Source organism: Cyprinodon tularosa, unplaced genomic scaffold (assembly GCF_016077235.1).
Source record: "Cyprinodon tularosa strain WSP-4 unplaced genomic scaffold, ASM1607723v1 ctg201, whole genome shotgun sequence".
Taxonomy (NCBI): Eukaryota; Metazoa; Chordata; class Actinopteri; order Cyprinodontiformes; family Cyprinodontidae; genus Cyprinodon; species Cyprinodon tularosa.
In genome coordinates this window covers 130,570-143,633 of record NW_024038739.1, presented here as the reverse complement: position 1 = coordinate 143,633, position 13,064 = coordinate 130,570, and the positions used below count along the sequence as shown (strand labels likewise).

The window sequence follows — 13,064 nt, the reverse complement described above, 5'->3', positions numbered from 1 at the left end:
AATATATTTAAATCTACTAATATCCACATTTAATGAATTTTTAAGTTATTAAAGTAATTATGATTTCACTGAAGACTCCTAGAGGACTTGCTGAGGCACATAATCTTATCTTTACCCCAAATAATTCAAAAATTCTGAAAAGAGCATCAATTCTGTATCATCTTTAATGTTTGTATATTGATGTGCATAATTAACCACGCTGTTTTTGTTGTCAAGCAGTTGTTAATATATATGAAAAGTTTAAATTTTAATACATTTGAACATTCCCCTTAAGAGTATTACTGCTGCCACCATCTATATTACAGGGAAAAAATGGTAGGGGTGGCCAGTGATTGGCTAAGGGTGGCGATGGCCACCCCTGGCCCCCCCGTCTAGCTCCGCCACTGTGAAGGAGAGAATGGGTAACATTTTTCAGTCTTTTGTAATCAGGGAAATCAAGATATTTCTTCCACCTTCTAATCCTGCATCACTTGAGATTTTTTTTTTTTTTGTCTTTTTTTTTTTATTAACCAAGCCATGCCACTAGTAATACTAGAGTATTTCTGTTAATATTTTTCAAACATTGGAATAAAATGTTTATTTTTCAGATATTCTGCAGTGTTAAGGTTTTTATGTCCAGCTGGCCAAAACCCAAGAGTTGATCAAATTATCTTGGGAAAAAAATAAAAAATACCTTCTGCTTTTCTTTTGTGTAATATTCATTATTTGAATTCATATTGCAGTATTCCAGGTTGGGCCTAAACAATAACATCTGATCCCAAAATAGATCTTTTTATCAGCATGGACCCGCTGCTGTGTGGAGAAAGGCTTTTATTTTGGTGTTATGCAAATAATATAAGCAAGTGTGAAATTTCCCCAGACAAAGAGGGAGGAGGAGGAGAGGAGCTGGATAAAATCTGACAAGCAGCGGTCCTCTGGTGGGCGTGGATCCGGAGCTCAGGTCTTCCTGCTCTGTTGAACACGTGGTTCGCCTTCAGTTCCTGTCGGTGTGTGGAGGCTTCCAGTCCAACCGTCACCCCCTTATTTTCCCTCCCCGTATTTCTGTATAATCGCTGGAAGGGGAGACGTTCTCCTGCTCTCTTTGTACCCCTCCTCCTCCTCCATTTCTTCGGTCATGACGCTGGAAGCGATCCGCTACCGGTCCGGGTCCCTGCAGATCCTCAACCAGCTGCTGCTGCCACACCAGACCGTCTATGAGGACATCCGCTCGGTGCAGAATGCCTACCAGGCCATCAAGTCCATGAAGGTAGCTTGGCTTCTATTGTGCTCTGCCTCACATGTGTCTCCGCTCACGGCCTCTCTCTTCCATATTTGATTGTTGTTGTGAAGCATGCATCCTGCAGCGAACCCAGCCTCCATTCATAGTTGTGGTTCACATAAATCATGTGCTTTAAAGCGGGATTTATCCCACCCATCTTCTTTCTTTGGAGAGATCGCTGATGAATTATTAATGACCTTTGCCAGGGGTCTTTTTGTTCGCCTTTTGCTCCTGTGCTGCATTCACGGACACCTCCGGCTGCTCTAGTTCTGCATTCCCGTATTCAGGAAATGATATAGAGCTCCAGTGAACGGAAAATATTGAAGATCCAGTACGGTGTTATGAATTAAAGCGCAGCAGTTATTCCTTTTTTTTGTCTTTCGGCTGCTCCCACTCTGGGCTGATCCTGGCAGGAGCAGGAGATGATCTCATCCAGGTGCACTAATGATAATATCAAAGAGATTTTTTTCACTTATTCAGTAAAAAAAAATCTTTTTGACGATTTGGGACTAAAGGTATAACAATAACCTCGAAAGTTTACATTATACATAAGTAGCAATATGTATAATTAAAATAAATGTAATCATTAACCTTATTTGAAACCCTCCATAGGGAGGAAATGCATCAAAATGTCCCTCTTAAAGAATCTGACTTTTTGAGATTTATACCAGCATAATACTAGTGGAAAGTTAAGTGGAAGGAAAAAGTAATGTCATGTTTATAAAACAGGGGACCAGAACATCTCGCCTAATCAGCCAGGCCAACAATTCCCCCTATCAACTCCCCCTTTCAGAGGTATAGACCAGTATTGGGTAGGGTTGGGAATTGAAACGATTTTCCCGATTCGGATTTCCTTATCCATTCTGTGAAACAATTCGATTATCCATTCGATTCTGTGAAGCGATTTTGATTCGCTTATCGATTCTGTGAAACAATGAACTTGGTAATTGCACGGCGACATTCGTCTATCTTCGCCTATTTCTGCCTGCCTCGGCGAAAACGGAAGGCAGTGAACGGGAGCTGCCGGCCTCTGAGCCAGCCAGGCTACATGTCTCATCACATTCATCTAAATCTAATGGAGAAGGCATCCGTTTAATGAAATAGCGTTGCTGTACAATTTCAGGAAATAAACTCATCTCCCCCTGATTTAAATAAACAAGCGTCCCCTTTCTCTCGCTCCCTGAACTGCGGAGCAACTTCGTAGCATGTTTAATAACCCCAAAGAGAGGTAGGAAATTGGTTTATTTCTAAAATGGCATATGATTTACTAGGAACCACATTAAGCAGAGCCAGTGATATAAAACTAGCTACTAACCACCAGAGTTGCCTTCCATGCTGGTCGTAACTTTAGTTTCTGTCAGGAAGCATCAAAAACACGGCATTCATTAAAATGTATGCCATGTTGTGTGCGCAGGTGTTTCTGCATGTTGGATGCATTTACCCCCGTGGATGTAATTGCCACTTTGCAAGGATTGCAAAGCACCTTGTTGCCATCTTTCTCTTCCTTAAAATGAAGCCAAACTTTCTATCGCTTTACCCGATGGGACGCCATTTTTTTGCTTTTTTCTAGACTTACGCCTGGTCACATCATAATTGCGTAATTAAGTCGTGCTGCCTGGAACCGTAAAGAGAACCTTTAAGCGAACTGCCAAACGGTGCAATGGAATTGGAACACACAGAACCGGTTCTGAACAGGAACCGGTTTTCTATTCCCATCCCTAGTATTGAGTATTGCAGGCCAACAATAACTCCCCATTCCTAAGGGGCAGTCCCTTTCTGGTTCAACCACCTTTTCTAAGCCAAACCAATGCTTTGTTTTGGTCCACTGTAAAGCTTCAAACTCAAAGCTAATTCTGACATTTCGAATTGAAAACGCTTCCTGGATGGAAAGCGAAACGTCTTCAGACTTAAAAGAAATTCCAAAAAAAAAAAATCCACTGGACTTCGTTTCCAAGTCTTTAAAAAAACAAAATGAGAATTAGACATATCTCCACCCAAGGGACCAGATTGACGAGGGTATGTGATGTCGTCATACATTGACGTTACAATTGGCTGTCGTAAACAGGAAGCAGAGTTGGCAATCCACGGTTAAGTCATGGGCCAAGGTTTTAATAAATCTCTTGTAATCAAGAAGTGTGATTATAATGCATCCATGAACCCGGCGGCGGCGGAAATAGGTGATCAGAAGCACCTTAAGTAAGCATAAAAAGTTTTTAGTGAAATTTAGTTTGTTAAAATTTTACACATTACGAGCTATTTTACCAAGGGTTTCTTTTGTTATTTTTTTCTTAATGCAAGCTATGACTTTGTCAGTGGCTGGAATGTGTTACAGAGACGCGTCTTTATAAATATACAAAATGATGTACTCTAAAAGTATCTACTTCACTAAATCAGTCTTATATGGATTTGAGTTATTGTTTAAGAATTGAAGTGAATATAAGTAACATATTAATAACATTAATTTTTTTTACATGATGTACCAAAAAATGTGTGTATTTAAAAATTCAGTATTGGAACTAGGGCTGCAGCTAATGATTATTTTGCAAATCAAATAATCTGTCATTTTTTTTTTCTCGATTAGTTAATTTATGATCAGGTAGCCAAAGGTTCCTTAAAGATTTATTGCGAAATTAAACTTTTTTTTATCTTAATTGCAAAATATATGTATATTTTCAGTCTTTACATTCCAGTTAATGATTAATCGATTACTAAATTAGTTGACAATTATTTCAATAATCCATTAATCCGATTAATTGTTTCAGCCCTAATTGGAATATTTTGCGCTACGTCTAAAATCTCAGATATTATCGATTGGATGAAAACACTCCACTTCTCTTCAATTCTGTTTGAAATGTATCTAATATATTGGTTAATGAAAAACATGCCAGTTATCGTATCTACTGTTGTTTGACCATTGTTCTCGGTTTAAGTAATATTGCTTAAGTGTCTAACATTCCACACTGCAAAATAGTAGGGAACGATTGGTGGTGATGCCGTATCGGGTCAATACAGGCATTTAGGAACTCAAAGCTGCAATTGTATGGTAAATGAAAAAGTTGTATTGGGGTTTACTGAGACTCCACACACAGATACACCACACTACAGCGGTTATATTGTGAGCTGGACTAAAATAAAGCGTTGATCAGTAGTGAGGGGACATTTCATGTCATTTTCTGCTGTTAGTCCACTTTGTTTTAATTCAACAGTAAATGTAGCCTCCCTGTTGGGCAGGGGTCTCATACTGGTTCCAGAAAGGATGCTGTGGCTGCGGGTTTTCTGTCCAACCAAGCAATAGCACACCAGACTGCAGTCGTCTCATCAACTGACTCCAATCAGAACATGATGACTTCATGTGGTGAATGGAGTCTGGTGATATTGCTTGGTTGGACAGAAAACCTGCAGCCATACGGCCCTTTGTGGAACCAGTTTGAGACTCCTGCTATAGGAGAAGAAAAGAAATCTTGCTTGTTGTTTTTATTAAACATTCCCTTCATAAACAATACAAGACCCCTTTAGAATCCTGCTGTTGCTTCTTATTTAAAGTGAACAGAGTTCAACCCGACTCACTTTCAAAGTTAATCAGCAATTACACTTCTTTAACTCTACGGAGGGTAGTGGTGAACACTTGTGAACCCTGAACCTCAGGCTGATTTGCTGCACGCTGCATTGATCCAGTCATTCATCTGGAGCATTGGAAGAACATATTCTACAATAGATGGACATGCTTTTCAGTAGTACAGCAACTTCACTTTTATGAATCAATATTTGTTGGTCATATAACAATTTTTCAACAAAACATAACTTTGGATTTTAATTTTATTTAAACAAAATATATAAATTCTTAAAATACACCAAACTGTTGTTGATAAATCTGTTCTGTCTGTTTTTTTCAAATGGAGTAAAACTAGGAGTTTTGCAAGCTAATATGAGTTTGTGCTGGTGAACATTCTCGGTCATCCATGTCATAGTCGTTCCAAAAAAAGACAATTAAAAACAATCGATTGGACTTTGTTTCCAAGTTTGAAGATGTTTCACTTCCCATCCAAGAAGCTTTTTCAATTCAAAATGTCAGGAATAGTTTTGAGTTGGAGGTTTTATACAGTAGCCAAACAAAGACTTGTTTTTTGTTTTGAAAATATGCAAATGAAGATGGACAAAGGGCCCCTTTGGATGGGAAGCGAAACGTCTTCAAACTTGGAAACAAAATCCAGTGGACAGTTTTTTAAATTTTCTTTTTTTTTAATAACTAATGAGCTTTTTAATCAGTTGATCTGTTTGCGTTCTGCTGCTCCAAGCTCATCAGCTGTAGTTTTAGAACTGTATTGACAGATCCATAGCTCTTTAGTCACTTGTTGTAATCACAGTGCTTTTCACCACTGGATGCCTCTCTCAGGTTTGTTGTGACAACCACCCTCTCCCTCCGTTTCTAGGTGCGAGGAGCTCCTGCCATTGCCATCGTGGGCTGCCTCAGCTTGGCCGTGGAGCTGCGGGCGGGTGCTGGGGGCGACGACCCTGTAACATTCATCAGGGAATCCCTGTGTCACCTCACTTCAGCCAGGCCCACTGCTGTCAACATGGGCAGAGCCGCCCGCGAGCTGATGGAGTTTGCAGAGAACGAGAGCATGGAGAAAAACTCTGAGCAGCTCAGGGAGAGGTGAGCTGAAGACGCATGATTAAGCTGGGATGCCTGGAAACATTATCAGTTCAACTGGGATTCCTTTGACACCATTTAAGAAAATATGTTATGCAGTGTTTATGCTTTTGTTTTGCGTGAATTCCCTGAAGAAGGTCACACTTTAGCAGAGACCCCCAGGAACTGATTTTGCTGCCTAGACTAACAGATACAGAGAATCTGCAAAGAAACAAAAAAGAAAACATCTGAACTGCACCAAAGTTAAGCGTTAAATTGTTCACCTCCTTCTCTCACCTTTATGGGTTCTCCTAAAATGGCAGCTCAGTTCATTAGCAGCTATGATATGGGTTTAAAAAAAAGGGTTGGCAGTAACATTTTTAAAGTGCAAATTGGTTAAGGTGTGCTTTGCACTTCTGAAAAATTATATCTTTGATTTCCACAGAAAATATCAGCTCCAGGTTATTCTAAAGCCAGCAACAAATTAGATGCCTTCCACAGTTTGGAAAAAACCTTTGCTGCTTGTATTTGCTGATAAATTGGCTCCGAATGTTTTAACTGATGCTTTGTTGTAACATTTTGATTAGAATATGTCCCTCTATTCTTTTTTTGGTTGTGCATCTCCTGTCCCAAATGTTCAGAAATAACCTTTTGCATCAACCACTCGTCTTAAGTGAGCAGGTGAGAGACAACAGAAAAAAACAACCAGGGAATAAGTAGCTAAACCAAAAGGTTTCTGACTGACAACACAAACAACTGAGGACAGCTATAAAAAAAAAAAAACTGCTCAAGAAGATCAAATGATTGTTCTGGGTCCAAGTACTGCCTTTAGAACTGCCTTTAGCAGGTTCTGCAGGAAACTTTGAAAATATTGGTCCGACATGAGGTTAATTGTTAAGGAGACCACTACGATGTTCTGACAGGCAGGTTTATATCTTTGTAGAGATTTATCTTAATCGATGTATTACAGTTACAGTATTGACTAAGCATCTTGCACCTATTTTTTTGTTTTATTTAGCCCAGTTTAGAGATGTTTCTCGTAACCATTAGGCTAAAGGTAGCATGTTTGCTCTCTGTATTGCCGACCTATTGATAATTTGACTTGTAACCTGCATAAGAACATCTTCAGGATTAAATGAATAATGTCCAAAATTCAGCCACAAAGCTCACGGGGCTCAGTATGAAATAAAAACCTAGGATGAGATCCGTTTAGTCCAGGCATGCCCAGAGTAGATCCTAAACCTTGCAGGTTTTACAGGTTTCCCTGCTTTAGCACAGCTGATTCGGATGATTGTAGTTCAGCAAAAGCCTAATAATCAGCTATCAATGGAAATCAGCTGTATTGGAGCGGCCCTAGAGGACTGACTTTAAGGAGGACTGGTTAGTCAGAGACCTGAAATAACAGGTGAATCAGGGTGAAAAGTCCACACTTTGTTAGTTACAGTTCATGAAAAGGGTGGCCAAAGAGATTCTTTGTATAATGTGATGACTGGGTGGTACAGCTAAAGCAGGAGAGTAGAGAAACGAGTAGCAGTAATGAACCTGCACTTAGTGCGTTAATGTGTCCACTAAATGGACACATTAACTCTGCAGTGGCAGACAGCCTCTTCTCTCTTCCCACCTCTGAATTCACCCCTCCTTCTCTTCCTCTCCTGCAGTGTAATTTCATGGATTGAAGACATGCTGGAGCGTGACGTTAACGACAACCGGAAGATCGGTAACTATGGAGCCCAGCACATCCTGTCCGGCGTCCCGAGGGACTCTGTGACCATCCTCACGCACTGCAACACCGGTTCTCTGGCCACGGCCGGTTACGGCACGGCGCTGGGTGAGACTGGAGCTTTGGGTGCGATTTAAAGAAGCCTCTGTGTGTTTCTGTCCCTTTGGTCGTAACACCGTCTCTGTGCGCAGGCGTTGTAAGAAGTCTCCATGCTCTGGGCCGGCTGAAGCGCGTTTACTGCACAGAGACGAGGCCCTACAACCAGGGGTCCCGGCTGACTGCGTACGAGGCGGTCGCAGAGGGCATCCCTGCTACGCTCATCACTGACAGCATGGCGGCACTCACCATGAGGGAAAAGAACATCTCAGGTAAGACTCTTGAAGACGGCGTCACATTTTTCTGCTTCATTACTTAACCCCTTCGTTCCTCCCTCAGCTGTGGTTGTTGGTGCTGACCGGGTCGTCGCAAACGGTGACACAGCCAACAAGGTGGGTACCTACCAGCTGGCCATCGCTGCAAAGCACCATGGGATCCCCTTCTACGTAGCTGCACCCAGCACATCATGTGACTTGAGTCTTGAGAGCGGGAGAGACATCATCATTGAAGTCCGACCCCCTGAGGAGCTCACCAGTATAAACGGAGTCCCCATCGCTGCACCAGGTAGGAAGCTTGAGTGGATCAGGAAAAATAAGAGAGAGATTACTGTGAAATCAATCTCATTAGTCATCTGGGATAGATTTACTTCCATCTCAGATGACTAAGAATGTCAAGCCTTCTCCTTTCAAACTATAACAGTGTGTAGCCTGTGTTTACTTCCTGGTTTCTGAGCCAATCACATGAGAGTTCCCAGCATTGCCAAACGGAGCACAGCAGTTTATATATATTTTAGTTGCACAAGAGCAACAGTCTCTAGGGAACTCTAAATTCAGATTGACCTGGACCTTTGGTTTTTATTTTTATCTAAAATACAAAAAATAAGTACTAAACACAGGGTTAAGGAACTTTGTCCAAACAGGATAAAAGCAGCATAGTTCATAACTAGTACTTTAATCTATGATACTCGAATACTATTACAAGTAACATTTTTAGATCTTTAGTTGAAAAAAAATCAAATCCACATCAAGCCTCTCTAACATGTGCTTTATTTATTTGGTGATGAGGGTAATGAAACTGGGAAAACGATGGCGATGTTTATAATAAATGTTTAACTTTGGTTCTGTTCCTGCACCGCCGGCTCACCCCCTTCCCCCCACCTAACCTGACTTGATGTTCTGATGAGTTTTGAACCTTGAAATTGATAGATATTTTATTTTATAGATTTTCACAGTGAGCAGGAAGGTGCTGCATTCCCTTAATATCAACCCTGCACAAGTTGCATGAATATACAGTCTCTTATGGAAATTTAGTTGCAACAACTTCCGTCTTTATGGGGAAGGGGGAAGCAACGTATGCCATAAAGCAGTTTGCACATTTGTGCTTGTTTTGTGTGGAAGGGTTACTGCCACCCTCCTCAAAACTGCTTAGTGTCTGTTAAAGCTATACAGACCCTCCTGGACCATAACAGAGGTGTCATTCAACTAGTTGTAAGTCGACGTATAATCACAAAAGTTATGAAAATGTTTTATGAAGGTTGAAGAGTTACTTACTGATAAATAAAGACTTTCCTGCACAAATCCTTCTACTCTAAATGCCTCTGCAGCTTTAGCATCTACCTCAGTCAACACCAATGCTCAGACTGTAGCCCCAGCGCTGTTTATTAAAATGAACTAATTGTTTTGCGCTTTTTCACACTGAATCTTGAACTTTTCTTTATTATTTTGGCAGCTTTATTGGGAGGTGCTAACTTTTACCTCTTTGTTTTGTCCCTTCAAACATGCGATGTTACTGTAGAAATATACATGCTAATAAATTAGCAAACAGTAAAAGGCAAAAATAATAAATAATATGGCAGCGGGATGCAGTAATATTTGTATGCAGCCTGAGTGTCTTACTGGCATGTAGATTTGATAACATGACTGTTAATCTTATTGCCCTAAAGGGGAGGATAAAACTAGTGCTAATAGTGAGTAAAGATTGTGAGACATTATGTAAATCAGATTAGATTTCTTTTGTATATAATGTTTCCATGTTTTACAAGAATTAATAACAGTTTCATCCAAATGTTGTTTTTCTCATTTGTAAAACGTAGGACTGAAATGATACCCCTGCTCTGTCTCCATGTTGTTGCCTTTCTTATCTTAGCTGAAATGAGCAGCACATGTTGGTTTTCTTTTCTTTTTTTCTTTTATCTTGCTTGTTTTTTGTGAAGTTACTAAAAGTTTCTCTTTTTTTAGATCAACCAAAAACAAAACAATTCATAGATTTATCAATTACTATAATAATATCTGCAGCCCTGATGGTGAAGTTTAATTGTTCATTAGATCACAGACAGAGGTGAATAAAAGTCCGTCTTTTTAGCCTTTTTATCTCAGACTTCAGGGCTTCCAAATTTCTCCACTTGTAAAGTGAGATTGTTGCATTTTTGTGCTGACTTGCAGACAAAGCAAATGCATTGATCAGGTTGCACACAAATGTCCTTAGAGGACAAAAGTCCTTAGAGTCAAAGTCTAGCCTGTGGTTTTGTTCTATTTGAGCCAAATAACTTGAATAACTGGATTTTTTACCAATTGTGCTGCAGTGACAGCTCAGTAATTAAACCAGTTTCAGTAAGTCCAAAGCCCCAGGGCTGAAAGATTGGTGCTTATAGATTTCTTTGCTCTTTTCTTCTGCAGTCATGTTACTATTGCTGTTTGAAAGTCATTTCAAAATAGGCATTTGACACTTTATCATAAGTGCAGTGGCATAAGATATTGGTTCTAATGAGCCCTGGGCCAAGTTGATGTATTTTATATACAATAAAAAAACAATATCACTTCTGTTTTTTCTCACTAGTTAGAACAAAAATGTATGCTATAAACTGATCAAATAAAAACAACTTATATACCTACTGTTAGAAAAGAAAGTCAAAATGTACAAATGTGTTTTTGAATCTTAAATGATTACAGAAGGGCTGCCAAGTAAAGAATAAGTGCCAAACATATAATCCCTGTGCTGTTTGGGCCTCCATAAACTGACTGTTGGCTTCTGATCTTTGCTGTTTCTATTTGCAGCATTTTCTGCACATACATCCTCACAGCTAGAAGTAATGTAGAGCAGATAATGTAACGGAGACAGGATGCAGTGCTGGAAAAACACTTTAAAAATCAATTTGTTATAATTATAGAAAGAATTAGCGGCAGATAAGCAGGATTTCTCTACATAACTTCATGATGGGACTTGAGGATCACACCAGGGCCGTGGTGCTGATTAAATCTTCTTCCAGTCTTTTGACTTGGCAGCAGCTGTGGTCGTCTTCAGAAGAAGAAGCCAAAGATTTGAGAACCAGGCCTGCTAACTCTGTCTCTGCAGAACATTAGGGAGACAGCAAGCAGGTGTTTTCTCTATGCCAGTGTCTATTTGGCTGACACGTAAAGCTTGCACATGTGTACAAAACCTGTGCTTTTCTCTGACTGGGTCTATTAGTGAGGATATGTATATTTAAAAAGCATGATGGAAAGATAGCTGAGGAGAGAAGCTATATGCAGAACACTGAACACTCCGCCCACAGACAAAGCTGCAGTTTTTCTGAGAAATGTAAAATTGGAGACCTTACTAAGGAGCACCTAATCACTGCTAACTAATGTCATGGTTGTGGGGGGCGTGGCCTACAGTAGAACAAGGACATGGAAAACCAAAAGAGCTCATCTGGTGGAAGGCTGAATAAAGACCTTTTTGGTAAAGGCTATCTATCGAATCTCGGAGCAACTTTCCTGCACAAACAGCAAAAACATTCTCTGGGGGCCTTATTGATAATAGTTTTTGTTTTCAAATGTAGAATAATAGAAGAGCTTTAAAGCAACAGTCTGCAGCAGAACTCCCATTTCTACCAGCAACTCAGCAGATTACTTCTGTGGATAGATTACTGATCTGTAGAGTACAATTTACACTTGGCAGCAGTTAAAAGAATATACAAAAGAAAAGATTGATATATAAATCAATACTTCACCACAGTGGTTTACAAGTCATGAATTTTATGAGGACAGTGGATGTCACATCAGAAAAACTTTAAGTTTGCAGTTTTCACGTGAACAAACTTCTTCATATGCCATTTTAATTGTATTTGTTATTAAATGGAACTGCTGCCATTATGAAACTTGGTATTTGTGGAATTAGCAGAATATAGATATAGTTTTTGGAGATTTGTAATGGACACCCAGCTATTTATTATCCATCCACACAAGTAAATCTCTTGGATCAGAGTGGAAAACTATAAAAAAGAAAGCATTTTGCTACACTCTGTAGTGGCATCAAGATATATAAAGTGGTTATCTGAAAAAAATGTTGTTTTATTCAGCCAAAAACAGAATGTTTTGTTTTTCTAAATCTTTTGTTTTCTAAACCCCAATGAAAGTTACCCAGCTGCTAGATCTTTTTTTTTATATTGATGTTCCTCTGAATGGATCCTATTTGTATTTAAACTAATAATATAATTCTGTGCAGAGATGGAGTTAATGCCTAGAAGTAGATGCTCAAATTCATCTGATGTGTCTTTATTTATTTATGTAGTTAAAGATAATGTGTAACATACCAACCGTTCCCTCGCTGCAGGTGTCGAGGTGTGGAACCCGGCGTTCGACGTGACGCCTCACCAGCTCATCACTGGAGGCATCATCACCGAGCTTGGGGTCTTCCTCCCGTCAGAGCTCCAGGCGGCGCTCACGGGTCGCCTCACCGCGCTCTAGAAAGCCTCCCCTCGCCTCCTGCTGGCCCTGATGCACTACTGCACATCCACGTCACATGCTCTAAAGGACACTCTTGTCTTCACTGAGGGTGCACAGTTTGTGGTTTGCTTTTGTTTTAATCAATGCACAGTCGCTGTAACGTGTCAGTGGTGCACTGTCCAAAAATCTTTAATCTGCCAGCTACAAACAAACAAACAAAAAAAAAGACAGGATTTTTCAGAGCAGGGGGTCAAAATGTAAGCAGTCTCTTTCTTTTTAGATTCTCGTTCAGTAATTTTCACTTCTCACTTATTCCCCATCCCGCATCTCATTTCCCTGTTTTTTTAAAAACTCTTTTCAATCAGGTTCTGCACGGAGCTCAGCTTGACTCAACCTAATTCAATTGGGCAAAGTAAATGACTAGCTGAGGGGGGGAAAAAATAAAGCCACACAAAAAAAAAAAAAAAAAAGGGACTAACTCCTTTGATAACATATCAGTCGTGGTTTTCAGAATGCTGCTACCATATTGTAAATATTTACTCCCTGCTGGTAGTCTGTACATATGTAGAAAACTAACCTCTGCTAGTTAAAAAAAAAAGTATTGCTATTTTAACCAAAAAATATGGTTATTAAAAATCTGATTTGCTATTTGAAATG

General features: G+C 39.8%; 1 protein-coding gene across 1 annotated transcript; it reads left to right on the top strand.

Moving 5' to 3' along the window:
• Positions 1 to 912: 912 nt before the first annotated feature.
• Positions 913 to 12,891, top strand: mri1 (methylthioribose-1-phosphate isomerase 1). The gene is made up of 6 exons (XM_038284673.1): positions 913 to 1,246; positions 5,689 to 5,912; positions 7,547 to 7,716; positions 7,800 to 7,976; positions 8,044 to 8,268; positions 12,295 to 12,891. The coding sequence occupies exons 1-6, from the start codon at positions 1,115 to 1,117 to the stop codon at positions 12,426 to 12,428; spliced, it is 1,062 nt and encodes a 353-aa protein (XP_038140601.1). The 5' UTR covers positions 913 to 1,114; the 3' UTR covers positions 12,429 to 12,891.
• The last annotated feature ends 173 nt before the right edge of the window (positions 12,892 to 13,064 follow it).